Below are 15,462 nucleotides of genomic sequence, written 5' to 3'. Positions count from 1 at the left end.
GGGAGCCACTGGTGCCTTTGCTCTTGGCTGTGTATGTGGTTCAGGATAAAATGCTTGTAGGGTGCTGAGCTGAGGCGCCTTCAGATGACAGGGTGAAGCACAGGCAACAGAACCTTCTCCTCTGCCCTGCTTTTCCCCTTCCACTTTTTTAATGCAGGGATGTTTTAAGTCTTGATCCATGGCAAGAGCCTATAATTCGCATGTTTTGAGGGCTGCCAGAAAAATCCTTGACTTTGACAGTAACTGTGTGGAGCGAAGGGAAGGAGCCAGATCCAGTGCTGTGGATTGTAGCAAAGTGGTCAACATACAGTCCAGCCTTGCTGGACTGCCTTTGGGGTTGTGATCACCGAAACTGTCTGACAGAGAAGGCTGGCTGAAAGCAGATGAGTTATCTGCAGCCCTGGACCACTGTTGTGCAGTGCTGCAAGATAAAGATGGCAGGGTGGGAGTGTTGCTGGGAGAAGGTGGATTTTGGAAGGATATGTAGAGTGACCACCTTGCAGCCTGTCAGCTGAGTGGAAACAAAGTCTGAAGTCTCAAGTGAAGATGACAGAGGAATAAAACAGTCAAAATGTGACACAGTGGTTGAGGAGAGGCAGCAAAGGAACATTTTTCTTTTGCCTTCCCCTTAGATTATCTTCAGCTTGGACAGATCTGGATGCAGTGCAGACAGTTTGAGTCTGTTAAAGCCTTGTATTCTTACAAGCAATAGTGGCTTTCTGGCCCCCTCTCATTTGCCAGGCTCAGAGTTGCAGAAACACCAAAAAGTGGTTGCAGAGAACCGAACAAATGATGGATCAGGGTGATCAGTTTAGCATCTGATTTGGAGGGGTGTTGGGCAGGTAGCTCAGTCTGGATACCGTCAAGACCAACTTTTAAACAGTGGTTTGCTTGAAAGACTTTAGCAAGTGAAGCTTGGTGCATTCTCTGGGAAGCACAGGGCTGAGTCCAGGGACAGTTCTTGGGCAGAAAGAAAGGGGAAAAAAAAGTGGATGAAGTACAGAGGGTGCTGTACTTAAGGCATTGTGTGTTTGTCTTAACTGTTGCTGCTGTAGGAACAGGTGAGATAAGGGAATGAGATTCTGTCTTGTAAAAGAGAACAAGACAGCAGGGTTTGCTCTGTGCTTACTGCTGTCTGCCATGAGGTGAGAGATAGCATTATGCTCCAAGGCTGTTGCTATCCATGTCCTTCCTGCATCCCTCAGCGTGGAGTTCAGTGTTGGATGTTCAGTGTTCTGTATGCAGATGCTCCTGGGCAGACCTCTGCAGAAGTTTGCTGACTCCACACAAGAAATAAAAATCAGCAGGACAATGGGGAGGGTCTTTAACAAACCCTTGCTCTTTTCCCCCAGTACTCTAAGGCCTTCTTTCTCCAACAAACTCTGTAACTAATAAAGGTCTGAGTCAGTTGCTAGTGAATTTAACACTCCCAGCTGTCTGCCTTATCCATGTCCTGGAGATCCCTGCACAGTTGCAGGGACAGTTGAAAGGGCCATGCAGTTGCTCCAGCATGGCTGTATGTCACAACCTAGCTATCAGCTTGTTACCTGTGGTGACTCAGAGCCCTAAGGCAGTGCTGCAACTGGGAGGGGGCTCTAAGGCAGTCTTGGTTGGGAAAGGGTCACGACATTCCTTCTTTTCCACTATGCTGCCCCAGAGCAATTCTCAGCATGTAGTTGCCACCTTGTGCAGCCCCTGTTAACTGTGACCTCCCATACTAAAGGGCAGAGCCCAAGCTTTTAGGATCAGAAGCATTTTTTCACTCCATGTAATTCAGAGTTGTGGATTCTGCCCCGAACTCTCTAGGATTAGCTGGGAGGTACCAACAGTCCTTTAGCCATGTTCTAAAACCTTGCATTGTGAAGGGAGAATTCCCTACATCAAGGCTAGCTGGGAAACAGGAAATTTGCATACCAAAGGACCTCAACTGCTGGATGGGTAGAGAGGGTATCCTGCCTCCTGTGTGGGCTGAGCTGCACTGCTGATTCAGTGGGTCTCTTAGTGTAGTAAGGAGTCATTAGCTTAGCGTGGGACATCAAAGCTGCTTTTACTACCTCCGGTGCAGGTATAGCTGGAACTGAGCTAGCTCAGTTGTTGCAGGACTGCAGAACACAACGGCAGTTGCTGCTCACCAGTTTCTGAGGCTCTGTTTTGTGCCACTGCTGTGTTCCTGGGATCAACTGTTCTCTGCAGATATTCAGGAATTTTTAGTGCCTGGCTCTGCTTGACAAGATCTGCAAAGCCCAAGCCTCTTCTCTTGTCCTCCCACTAAAGGGTTTGGGTAGTCTTAGGCTTTGTGTCAGCACTGAAAAGAAATCTCTGATCTAGAAGCGCTTTGCTTAGGAATTGGCAGGAAGCTTCATTTCTGACTGCAGTGATGTTCTAACAGTAGGAAACACTTTTGTTCTCTGCTGGTCTCTGCCCTAGAGGGGAAATACAGCTATGGAGAAGAGCTTGCTTCACAGTACCAAGAAGCAAATTGCTGTAATCTGGGTGTAAATCTGCATTTGAGCTGCTGTCCAAGAAATACCTTTATGCAGCATTCAGCTTCTCTTGAGCTGAGTACTGCTGAGTGCTTTGCAGTCTGAGGCTGGCAGATGTAGCCAGTAGTGTGGTGCTCATAGTCTAGAGTCTGTGATCTCTTGGGGGGAAAGGGGGGCAGCAGCTCCAAATCCCAGGAGCTCTGGCCTGTTAAGCTTAAAGTTTTAGGCTATTGAAGTGTGGCTTGGCCTGTTCCTGCTGGCAGTGGTCCGTACAGCCTAGCTGAGAAATGCTCTCTTGGCTCACAGTATCACCAAGGTGGGAAGAGACCTCAAAGATCATCAACTCCAACCTGTCACCACAGACCTCATGACTAAACCATGGCACTAAGTGCCACGTCCAGTCCCCTCTTGAACACCTCCAGGGATGGTGACTCCACCACCTCCCTGGGCAGCACATTGCAATGGCGAATGACTCTCTCAGTGAAGAACTTTCTTCTCACCTCCAGCCTAAACTTCCCCTGGCACAGCTTGAGACTGTGTCCTCTTGTTGGGCTCAGCACAGCCCAGGTCAATAAGCAAACCCTTGCTTACGTTTCACTTCTTCCTTGTATTGGCAGGATCTTCAAATCTTCAGCCTATAGCAAGTCAAAACAGGGCTTTCTGAATACAAAAGGTCTCTTAGTTCAGTGTAAAGGGGATTTAGCTATAGAACTGTGGGGATGAGGATGCAGGTGGGAATGATGGGAATACTGTCCTGGATATGAGTATAGCAGATGTCCAGTAAAATTGAAGAGCTATCTTCATACATGTGGTGTCCTTGTCATGAAGACAGTCTGGTTTTGCAGGCTGGTGTTCTCCTTTTAAGCTATCTCTTATCCAACTCCATGAATTATTGTAAGGCTTTTTAATTTGGCCTTTCATCTTTTGAGGCTGAGATCTCTTGGTCAATATTCTAACTTTTTAAAGGTAAGATTCCAGCAGCACAGCTGGAGTCATGCAGACATCAATGCCACAAGAGTCCTGCAGAACTTTCCCTTCACCATGAGGGTCTAAAAACTTATTTAAAACCCCTATGAAGCTGTGGCCTTATTTCTCCTCTTGTGTGTGGTTTGGTTTTGCACTGGGGCAGCATCCTCATCACAGAGAGGGATGTGTGCTTAACATCTACCCTGAAACTGTCCTCCTTGTTCATCTCCCTGGAGCTGGTGAGGGGAACTCTGGGGGAAGGGGAAAATGCACTGTAGAGGATACATTGGGCTTGACAAGCTGAGGGGATCTGATGTGGGGAAAGTTGTTATACTTTCCTTTGGATACTGAAGGGAGGATGTTCAGGTTTTCATCACTCATACCAGCTGCAGTTCACCATGAATAAATTCAGTCTGAGTCTCCAAGAACATAGATTAGTGATTAGTGATCACAACCAGACAGGCTTTGTGGTGTTTCTTTTTCACCTCTTCTTGCACCAGCGATGCAACAAAAGCCAAAGGACCCAGCCTTGCTCAGTGCCATAGTATCTCCAGCAGAGCAGGATTTCCAGGCAAGCAGGGAAGGGGGCAATACAAAGGATCTATCCACAAAGGAAGTGTTTCTCCCATGTGTGTGGGGAGTGAGGCCATGAAGCTCCACAGCCAGGCTTTGCTTGTTGTGGAGCCATTTCTAAGTGGTGATGTTTATTGCTTTAATTCCTGGGCAGAGGGAAGCTGGTGCAGACTGCTGTGGTCCCTTTGAAGCTCAGTGCTGTTGGGAGCGCTGAGTGGAGGTGGCCAGAGCGAGCTATTGAGAACCTTGCAGAGGCCTCCCGCTCAGCTTGCGCCGCAGCTCAGCAGCCGTGGGGAGCAGGGTGGAGGGAAGGTTGCTCTGGCAGCTCGTGTTTGAAGGCAGGTGGCCGTTTTAAAATGTACCTTTCCATTTTGATTGCAGTCTTTTAATTGCATTTAACAGCGTCCCTGCTGGTTCTCCATTCTGCATCTGTGCAGCCACGTTCTATTGATGGCCTGTTGTGATTTCAATGGAACATCATGGGATGTACCTGGCACGTCGGGCAGCACTGGATGGAGGTGCCTTTAGCCCAATGTACCTGGCATGGTAAGCGGCAACCAAGCGGTTAATCTGCATTCTACTGCTCGTAGTCTCAGCTTGTTTAGCAAGGTGTTCCTGCTTTGCTGCAGCCTTGCACTGACTAGAAATCACTTTGCTCTCCTGATGTTAGTGCTTTCATTCACATAGGGCCCCTACCCCCTTCACCCACAGAGATTCCCCTTCCCTGGGCAGTTTGCCACACAGTTGAGAAGGGCCTAGCCATGACAGGCTCTCTAGAATAATTTCTAGACCAGGAAAGAGAGGGGACTGGGAAATCATCTGACTCTTTCTTCTCTCCCTTTTGTGCCAGGAGCTGGTAGCAGTTGAGCATGAATTGCCCAGGTACCGAATGCCCAAACATTGCCGCACAGAGGTACCCAGGAGGTGCTTGTGTCCATAAGCAAAGCAGAGCTGTTCCTGCAGCACTCCTGCAGGAGCTGCTTCAGGGAAGAGGGAAGGCAGTTCTGCCTGACACTAACTGGAATGTAACAAACTAAACAAGGGCCATTTAAAGTTTGCTGATGTGGTATCCTCTGCAAAATGATCCCTCATTCTCCTCTTTTCCATGTCCACACTTGCAGCATCAGCTACACATCCTGCTCTGTCCTGCATGTTGCTTTCTCTCCCTTCCCCAGCTCTGCAGACCTCTCCTCAAGTAACTTGATGTGTTGCCCTTATCTATTTTGAAGTGAGAGAGATTCCTGTGGAAAAATACCCCAAGGATGCTGCATTGTGTTTTCTGCTTGAGGCCACCTTGCACAGCTTTTGCTGCTCCACTGCCAGTGATGAATGCATGATCTTGCCTCTGCTTCTGAGTTTTGCTGTCTGCCTGCTCACGGGGGCTGGGGATAGGGAACCATGTGGGGTAACAGAGTTCCTGCATTCCGCCTTATGCCTCTGCTGCTCTGCAGTGTGAATACCTTGAAGAGGCGTGGGCTAACAACTTGCCAACTGCAGCTCCTGGGGAGAAGGCTACTGGCCATGAAAAAAACACTACACTGCTACCTCAGGAGAATCCTGAAAATTGGTTCTCTTGGGATGCAGTGAGAGAAAGATCAGATGAGCAACAGTGAAGTTCTCTTCCCAGTGGGGTGTTCAAGTGCTCTATAAAAGTTAGTTCATCTGAAACTGAAGGGCACAGAAGTAATTTGTTTAGTTTCACCCAGATCCAGTAGCAGCTTGGACACAGTGCTTTCAGGGCCACAAGTAAATTGGTGGGAAAGAGCAAAGTAGGAAACAACTGATTTTAATTTTGTCTTGTTCTTCCCTGTGCTCACTGGTGCAGTGTCTGCTCAGTGCTGCACAAGTGCTTGGGAAGGTAGAAGAATAGAGTAAGCAGGCCTCTCTCTTTTTGTAGGTCTATTGTAACATGCACAGTAGGCTAATGCCTTAACAGCAGCTGATTTGCTCCATCCCATCTAATCTGTTTGTTGGTTTTTATCTGCAGTACTGTTAGCTCACTGCTCAGGTGCTCGGTGTCTAGCCTTCTCATCCATCCACAAATCCTCTACGTGAAATGAGTGCTTCCTTAGATCTGTTTTTGATTGATTCTTTGCTTCACTGGTGTTGCTGCTTAAAAGGTAAACAATATTCATGTGCTGCAATCTATAACTCAAGAGATGAAATCAAATAGCATCTCCTGCCAGAGGTTACTAAGATTACACATTTAGCATTCATCCAACAATTACTTTCAGGAAGAGATTTAGTGATATGACAGAGAATCAAACCTGTAGTGAAAACGTAGATGTTATACTATTTAAAGGGGTGAAGGGATTCCTCTTCTCCTGTGCTTTGGCAATCTAATTTCCTGTGACATCCAGAGTCTTTGTGGAAATTGAGAGAGAATTTTTTCCTGCTTTGTAGTGAGAGCAGCCCAGCTCCTGGAGCAGTCTGTGCGCTCTGCTCAACCTTCCTGCCCACGGGGTGCTGGGCACAGCAGCTCGCAGGGACCCAGCTCCTCGGGCAGTGTGGCTGTGGGAGGCGCTATCGGCTCTCAGCTTGCGAAGCTCTGTTTGATGTGTGCCATCTGCTTGCAGCATTGCTGTATCCTGTGATTTGTGCCCTGTATTTTTCATGTCTTTGCATGTGCTGTGTCTTGGTGTCATGGGTAATGGTGGAGGTAGTGGAGAGGCTCAGTCCTCCTTCATTCCCTACTTGCACAAGGATATTTGAGAGGTTCCTTCCTCCAAAAGCTGTCACTTGACTGACTAGGAAACCAAAACCAATAATCAATCAAACCTCTAATGCCTAAAGCCTTCTGTGATCCTGCTTTAAATATAGAGTGAAATTTTGCACACCAGATTCAGTGAGAGACTGTTGCCCCACTGAGGCATCTGCATATTCTTGAGGTCTGGAGTTTGGGTTCTTTACTAGAAATGCATCTGAGCCTTTTCTGAGCCAGGGCTCCAGGAACTGGGAGTGTGTTCTGGGTTTTGTTTGTTTGGTGGTTGGTTTGGTTTTTTCCCTTTTTTTGAGAAAACAGAAAAGTTCTTAAATTATACTGATACACAACACCACAAACCACTGTGGTGATTTTTTTTCCCCAGGCTCTTGGAAGGTTTTTGTTTCCATTACTAATGGTGGTGATATTACCCAAATGTGCAGGGGTTGTTAAGAGCCAGTCTCTGCAAATGACTGTGGCATAGCCTTTCTAAGGCTGCACCTGCCTCTTCCCCACCTCTGAAATGGTAAAGTATCAGTGAGTGGCCAAGCTCTGGAAAATACCTGGAATGGATTTATTTCTGTTCAGGACTGCACATGATACACAAGCCAGATTGATGCTACAAAGCTCTTGTCAGCAGAGGTAGATCAGCAAAGGTGTGTTCTCTGTCCCATGTTGCTGTCCTGGTGAAAAGCCCTCAGTGGGCAATTCTGGCAAAATTCTAAACCTGTGCCTCCCAACTTTGCTCATGGCTTTGCCACATTGCTCCATTTACACTCAGTTTGTTTGGGATTGCTAAATCTACATCAAATTTATGCTAGCAAATTCAGTTTTGATAGGCAGAGTGTTATAGAGCTCAACCCTGACTGCTGCTTTTAGAATCTACTAAGGGTGCTAACCTACCTCCTAACTCTGTCCTACTGAACTTCTGTGAAATAAGACATCTGAGATAAACAGAGGGAGCCTCAGCAACTTGCCCTGTGCTAACGTTTATGCTGCAGGACACAGTGAGGTTTAATAACAACATCATCTTCCTTATGAAGGTAAAAAGCAGAACTGTGATTCTACCTCTGTTTGCAGGGCTTCCCCTGCAGGCTCATTACCTAGGTTCAAGACAGCAAGGAAAAGAGAAGAAAAAAAAAAAGTAGCAAAAATGTAAGAATATTCCCCCTCAGTAGCTGCAGCAAGCCTTGACTCTGCAAACCTTAGACAAAGGTACACAGAGATTGTTAAGACTTCAGGTGCCAAATGAATGGGAAATAAACTCCCTCTGATTGCAGTAACTTTTTTTTATTAGTGTGCTTAGGCAAAGATATTGGCTGTCCTCCTCCCTCTCTTGCTTTCCCTTGTCCTCCTCTTTCCTGTATTTGTCCTTCATGGAACACTTGAAAGCGCTATCCAGGGATTTTGTGTGCTACATGCACAGCAAGGCACTGTTCTCTTTGCAGTGGCAGTGGTGCAGCAGCAGCTGTCTCCCTCTGTCACTGAGCAGGATGCATTTTTATACCGAGATGCTGGGCTGTGTTGCAGACCATGGTTTTGCCCTTCCCTGTCAATGCATCTCAGTGACCTAGAAGTCAATGCTTTTACTAGGCTAACTAGATAAAAGTGGGTATTTGGTGTGTCTCTGCTGGTGCTTCTTCCTCTTCATCTGTAATTCTGGAGGAGAGCCACTATACCCAGACCCACTGCTTATGTGCTGCAGCTCCAGTGTAACTCATTGCAGCAAAAGGGGTTTTTAAAGCCTTCAGCACTGTTCAGCAGTGGTGATCCCTGTCTCTGTCACTCTTCTGATATGCTGCAGAGTGAGGTTCTGTGACAGAAATGCTGTAGATGGAGAAGAAAACTGACTAGCACCATGGCAAGCCTGTATTTCCTCCTGTTGGCTGCCACCCTTTCCAGTGCCAGCCACCTCTGAGAGCAGCACTGATGTGCACAAAGGCCTCTTGGGTCCCCATCTGTTGCTGAAACAATGCAGAACAGAAGAGCAGAGCAACCACTGTAGCTGTGAGTCGAGGTGAAGAGCCGCTGAGGTCTGTGTGGATGCTGAATTAGGTGCTGGTGCACTGAACGGGGGCCACAAAATTCTGTCTCTGTGCATAATCCCCTTTACTCTGCTCCTGTGAGACCCACCTCCAATACTGCATCCAGTTCTGGTGTTCCCAGTGTAAGGAGGACACAGAATTATTGGAGTGAGTCCAGAGGAGGGCCACAAAGATGATCCCATGCCTTGAACACCTCCAGGGAGTGGGCATCCACAACCTCCCTGGGCAATCTGTTCCAGTGTCTCACCACCCTCATTGTAAACAATTTCTTCCTAATCTCCAGTCTAAATCTGCCCTTCTCAATTTTAAAGCCTCTTCCCTCTTGTCCTGTCACTCCAAGAGCTTGTAAAAAGCCCCTCCCCAGCTTTCCTGTAGCCCACTTGGAGCACTGGAAGGCTACTATAAGGTCTCTCTGGAGCCCTTTCTTGTACAGGCTGAACAGCCCCAACTCTCTCAGCCTCTCCCCATAGGGGAGGTGCTCCAGTCCTCTGATCGTTTTTGTGGCCCTCAAACTATTTTAAGTCAACTTCAACAGACAAATATCCATGATAAGTAGTAGTCAGCACTTAAAAACAGAACCCAAAGTTTAAAGATTGATCAGGGATTCTCGAGTGCAGCCCCAGACTTAAATTCTAATTTTCATGTATTGTGCTACCTACCAAATGTGCAGCTTCAGTTAGTTCTGATATGCCTCAAACTAGGTACTTGCTACAGTCCATATTGCTGCAAAACAGCTGCACTGAAATACCCAGGGAATACTGCTTGTGAAAGACATGAACTGCCTCTCAGTACTTCAGGGCAGAGAGACTGAGCCTTGAGATAGAACAGAATAGAATTAACCAGGCTGGAAAAGACCTTCAGGATCATCAAGTCCAGCCTATCACCCAACACCATCTAAGCAACTAAACCATGGCACCAAGTGCCTCATCTAGTCTCTTTTTAAATACTTCTGGTGATGGTGACTCCACCACTTCCTTGGGCAGCCCACTCCAATGGCAAATCACTCTTTCTGTAAAGAACTTCTTCCTACCATCCAGCCTAAACCTCCCCTGGTGCAGCTTGGGACTGTGACCTCTTGTTCTGTTGGTGGTTGCCTTGGAGAGGAGACCAACCCCCAGCTGGCTACAGCCTCCCTTCAGGTAGTTGTAGAAGGCAACAAGGTCTCCCCTGAGCCTCCTCTTCTCCAGCCTAAGCAACCCCAACTCCCTCAGCCTTTCCTTGTAGGGCATGTGCTCCAAACCCCTCCCCAGCTTTGTTGCCCTTCTCTGGACAAGTTCCAGCAACTCAACATCTTTCCTAAACTGAGGGGCCCAGAACTGGACACAGTACTCAAGGTGTAGCCTAACCAGTGCTGAGTACAGGGGCAGAATGACTTCCCTGCTCCTGCTGGCCACACTATTCCTGATACAGGCCAGGATGCCATTGGCCCTCTTGGCTGCCTGGGCACACTGCTGGCTCATGTTCAGCCTACTGTCAACCAGTACCCCCAGGTCGCTTTCTGCCTGGCTGCTCTCCAGCCACTCTGACCCCAGCCTGTAGCTCTGCATGGGGTTGTTGTGGCCAGTGTGTAGAACCCTGCACTTAGATGTGTTAAATCTCATGCCCTTGGACTCTGCCCATCTGTCCAGCCTGTTGAGGTCCCTCTGCAGAGCTCTCCTACCCTCTAACAGATCAACACCTGCCCCCAGCTTGCTGTCATCTGCAAATTTACTGATGATGGACTCAATGCCCTCATCCAGATCATCAATAAAGATATTTAAACAAAATTCCCTCAAAACTAAAGGCAGGGCAGAATTAACTTAGGAAAACAGCTTCAGAGAGATGAATATATTGGTTAGGGTTTAGCTAGCTCATCATCCTGAATTTCAGCCAGGTCAGGGTTGATTCTAACCCTTCAAGTCAACAGATTGAGATCTGGGCATTGCTAGGGCGCGCTTTTGAAAGCAGCTTTTCATACTCTGAAGATTTCCCATTCACACCTCAGTGTGATTAATTCCATCTTCAGTGGATTTAGTTGCTCTGTCATTTTCCCAACCCCAGTGAAGCTAGGTGGTGTAAGATTTCAACATGTAAGAGCCAAGGAGCAAACTCTAGGGCAGAGCAGGGAAGCTGCAGTTTATGCTCATTATTTACACGCTCAGATGTGCAAAGGGCAGAGAAAGGGATGCTGCCTTTTGAGCTTTTCTTTCTCTTCCTTTTTTAATTTCCTTCTTGTTCCTCATCCTCCCTCAGATTTGGGTCAGGAGAGGGGAAACTGCTTTCCCCCTGTACCTAACTATTGTTTGCCACTATTTTTGGCATGGTAATTCCAGCTAAGGATGATTACTTTGCAGATCTTTGCAGATCTGACTTTTTCTTTTTTTTCCTGATAATTTTTTTTCTCAAGACTCAAATCAAGTCTTAGCCTGGGAAATACTTCTCTCTGTATTCCAAGCAGGATCACAGCTTGCAGGGCTGAACGTGCCCAGAGCTCCTTAGTCAGTGTCAAGCCGAACACAGATTGCATCCTGTTAAGCCAGTCAGTTAAAAGTAGACTTGTTGGAGTGGAAACAGCGGCTTCACACCTCTCATCCTCCTGTTTTGCAGGTGGTAAGGTGAAGGTGAAAGGAAGAGAAGGTGGAGATGGAACTGCCAAATCATGCCAAACAACTGCTACTGCAGCTGAACCAGCAACGAGCCAAAGGTTTCCTCTGTGACGTGATCATTGTGGTAGAAAATGCCCTGTTCCGTGCCCACAAGAACATCCTGGCAGCCAGCAGCATGTATTTCAAATCCCTTGTCCTGCATGACAACCTGATTAACTTGGACACGGACATGGTGAACCCCACCGTGTTCCGGCAGATCTTGGACTTTATTTATACTGGGAAGCTCTTAACGACTGACCAGCCTGGTGAACAGAACTTCAATGCTCTCCTCACCGCAGCAAGCTACCTCCAACTGCACGACCTGGCAGCTCTCTGCAGAAAGAAGCTGAAGCGGAGTGGCAAATCCTTTGGCAAGGCTGGCGGCCTTGGCATGGGGAGGTCTGCCAGGAGTCAGAGACTTTCCACCGCTTCGGTCATCCAAGCTCGCTATTCAGGGTCAAATGAGGGGTTGAAGGGCTCGCACTCAAAGGAGCTGTCAAAGGGAAAGCTCTCCGATGATGAGGTCTTCATCAGCAGCTCCAACCAAGAGAACTGTCACTCCTTAACCAGGGGAGCCAGTAAGAATGGTGGTGGGGGCAGCAGTGCGAATGGGAGTACTGGTGACCAGGAGCTAGGCCTTGACCTGTCCAAAAAAAGCCCCTCACTCCCCGTGGCAGCCTCCCACGATGACACGCAGCACAGTGAAAGCCAGCACGGCTCTCCCCAATCTGCCTCAGCCCCTGCAGCCAACAGTGCCTCATCGTTCGACGAGTCTGGAGTAGGAGCCCCTCACAGCATGGCGGACAGCAGCGACCCCATGGAGATGGACCTGAGTGAGGAGTGCCACCACGCCTTGCTGGAGAGCAGCCAGCGCAAGGGCCTCCGGCACGCGTCGCGCAAGAAGGAGTGGCTCAAGAAGGACAACGCCTTTGACCGGCAGGAGGGTGGCAAGGACAGGGACGACGAAGGGCTGCCCAACGGTATCCTGCTGGGGTCCTTGTCCAAGTCCATGGAGCGGAGCCTGGTGGGAGCCTTTGGCGCAGACCTGCCCTACCCATGTAAGGAGGAGGTGGAAAATGGTAAGGAGAACAGTGACGACAGCGGGCAGAGTGAGAGCGAGAGCGGTGGCCACACCAGTGCCAACTACATCTACCGGCAGGAGGGCTTTGAGCCGGTGGCCTATGGTGACAACCTGTACGTCTGCATCCCCTGTGGCAAAGGCTTCCCCAGCTCCGAGCAGCTCAACGCCCATGTGGAGACGCACACCGAGGAAGACCTTTACATCAAGGAGGAAGGCACCTACAGCGGCAAGGATGAAGCCGAGGATTTGTCCAACCCCAATCAGGCCTACGCCGCCGAGTCCCGACCCTTCAAGTGCTCGGTGTGCGAGAAGAGCTACAAGGATCCGGCCACACTGCGGCAGCACGAGAAGACTCACTGGCTGACGAGGCCCTTCCCCTGCAACATCTGCGGGAAGATGTTCACGCAGCGGGGCACCATGACGCGGCACATGCGCAGCCACCTGGGGCTGAAGCCCTTCGCTTGCGAGGAGTGCGGGATGCGCTTCACCCGGCAGTACCGACTGACAGAGCATATGCGGGTCCACTCAGGAGAAAAACCTTATGAATGTCAACTCTGTGGTGGGAAATTCACCCAGCAGCGCAACCTGATCAGCCACCTGCGAATGCATACCTCTCCCACATAAGCCAAAGACTCCAGAATGAGCTTCGAGCCCATCCGCAGTGATTTACCTTCCCCTAGACTTGCTGCTTATAGAAGAGAAACAAAGGAGGAAAAGAAAAAACAAAAAAAAAAAAGGAAAAAAAAAAAAAACAAAACAAAGAAAGAAAACCAACGGAAGGGGGCAGCTGCCCATACTCTGCTCAGTCATGGGAGGCCTAAACTAATGTAGCTTTAACATTTAAAAAAGAAAAGAAAAGTTTCTTTTTTTCCCTTTTTTTTAAAAAAAAGAAGAAAGGTCCACAGCCAAGCTGATGCATTTAGCCCACCTCCCCCTTCGGATCATGGTGATTTGGCAAGAAATGCCACTTCTCTTTGTGCACGTGGACTTCATTGCCATGGTGATTGTCTGGAGCAGGTAGGGGAGCCGTAGGGAGCTTTCAGCCTCTGCCGGCTCCCTCCCCTGCTGCTTTTTGTTGTTGCTGGCACCCAACTCGCCTCATTCCTGAAAAAACAAACTTGGTTTGGTAGGGGCATTTCTTGCCACAAGAAGCAAATGAAGTAGACCACCTCAGTGGCCTAAGTAGCTGTGAAGTAACAGCATTGCATTGACAAGTGCAAAAGCTGTGTCTGTGGACCATCTCACAGCCCCTTCAGATACTGTGGGAAAGCCATAGAGTGGTGGAAGCCACCACCCTTCCCTTGGGCTGCTGGTGGTGGGGAGAGCAGCCTGCCTGGCACGTCACTTAATGCAATGGCCGTGCCTCCCTCACCAGCCCTCCTCCTGTGGGCTTGATCTTTCTCCTCGGCACATGTACCTACGCACCACCTTTGCCCATCAAACAGCCAAACCTCTTTTGCCTTACCCATGACTGAACAGGGTCTGGATGCCCTGGGAATTTCTTTCGATGAGCAGGGGGTCGTCTTTACTTTCCTAGTAGTTTCGTATGAATATTCTTTGCTTAGAGGTACTTGTTTTATTCAACCCCATTGTAACGTTTATGTGAATGTTTGAACTGGAAGGTCTGAGGTTAATTCTAGGATGGGTGGGTGGGGAGGGGTTTGATGTAGGCTGGACTTGCTACAAGTTCCTTTAGGTACTTTTTTTCTTTCAATGATTTTTTAATTTCTTTTTGTGTGTGTGTGTGTATGTTTTAGCTTTCCTCCCTCACTAAAGAGCGAGCCTGTGTGGACAGGCTCCTTACCTTTGCTACCTCTTGAATTCACGAGAACAATAAGATGGTTAGTGAAAGATTAGGCTTTTTTTTTTTTCTTTTCTTTTTTTTCTTTTCTTTGTTTTTCTTTTATTGTAAGTAATTAAATGTATAAAAGTAGAAGCTAAATTAAAACAAAAGGGATTTTTACCACCTCGTCCTTCCATCAAAAGTCAGCTAAAGGAATATTAAAGCAAAGCTTGGCCAAAGACAAAGCAAAAACGTAGGTGAAGCCAGAGGCTGTGCTGGCTGCTGGGACTGCCTCATTCGTGGTCTCTTGGCTCTTTGTAGTCACTTTTAGATAAAAGGAGAAAACTTCTCTGAGGTTGTGGGGTTTTTGTTTTGGGTTTGGTTTTTTTTTTTTTTGGTCTTTTCCAGCTTTGTTTATTGAATCTGGATACTATGGGGAGGGGAAAATGTCCCCCTCACCTTCCACTCCCCCAGCACATCTGGGTCAGTCTGTGAACACCTGGCAGGACAGAGGGTGAGGGCATAGCAGCCTATAATTTACTAGAATCCAGAGTGCAATAAGGTGGGGGAGAGGAGGAAAAAGCAAACCAAAGTGTTTCATATCCTCCCTTTTAGACAATTTAACACACGCACACACACACACAAAAAAGAGGAAAACGAAAAGAAACAAAATGTTCCTGCACCATCTGCATAAGACATCACAGCCAACAGCTGCTATTGCTTTAGGAGAGAAGACAGAGAACTTAACTCACCAATTCTTGGCCCCCTTGACTTTGTTGGCGTGACCTTGTGGAAAGCTATGGCTTATTTCAAGCCTCCTGGGACTGTGGTGGTAAAAATTCACAGCCAGTAGAATCATCCCTTCTGAACGGAGTAAGGTTTACACTTGTTTTTTGCCTTTGTTCCCTCGGTGGTTTGTTTGTTTCCTTGTTTGTTGTTTGTTTTTATATTTCCCACTCAAACCAGTGTAGTTGCTATGAGAAAGGTTTACCAAACCTCACCTCTTCTTTTTTTTTGTTGTTGGTGTTTTTTTTTTATATAGAATATCAAACAAAAAAAACCAAACTTTTTTTAAGTTTTGACCAAAAAAGAAAATAGCAAAAGGAGAAGAAAAAAAAAGGAGAAAAAAAAAGAAAGAAAAAAGCATGTTTCACTAAAAGAAAGAAATATAAGCTTCAGTTCCTAATGGGTATTTTGGGTTGGTTT

The 15,462-nt window shown here is 47.7% G+C and overlaps 1 protein-coding gene across 6 annotated transcripts in view; it reads left to right on the top strand.

The window, feature by feature from the left end:
- Positions 1–15,256, top strand: part of HIC2 (HIC ZBTB transcriptional repressor 2) — a 78,478-nt gene extending 63,222 nt beyond the window's left edge. For 2 of the 6 annotated variants that reach the window (XM_068157260.1, XM_068157261.1), the window contains exon 2: positions 11,355–15,256. In XM_068157260.1, the coding sequence (XP_068013361.1) occupies positions 11,391–13,097 (1,707 nt within the window). In that variant the 5' untranslated portion in view covers positions 11,355–11,390 and the 3' untranslated portion in view covers positions 13,098–15,256. Of the gene's footprint in view, positions 1–4,403; positions 4,569–4,872; positions 4,905–6,009; positions 6,143–11,354 lie in introns of all 6 variants that reach the window. The other 4 variants (XM_068157259.1, XM_068157258.1, XM_068157255.1 and 1 more) reach the window with 4 other exon arrangements.
- Positions 15,257–15,462: the final 206 nt, after the last annotated feature.

The sequence above is a fragment of the Melanerpes formicivorus genome, unplaced genomic scaffold, assembly GCF_026170545.1.
Source record: "Melanerpes formicivorus ecotype bairdi unplaced genomic scaffold, bMelFor1.0.p_v2 SCAF_36, whole genome shotgun sequence".
NCBI lineage: Eukaryota > Metazoa > Chordata > Aves > Piciformes > Picidae > Melanerpes > Melanerpes formicivorus.
The sequence above is the reverse complement of the archived record's forward strand: the minus strand, read 5'-3'. Positions and strand labels throughout refer to the sequence as shown.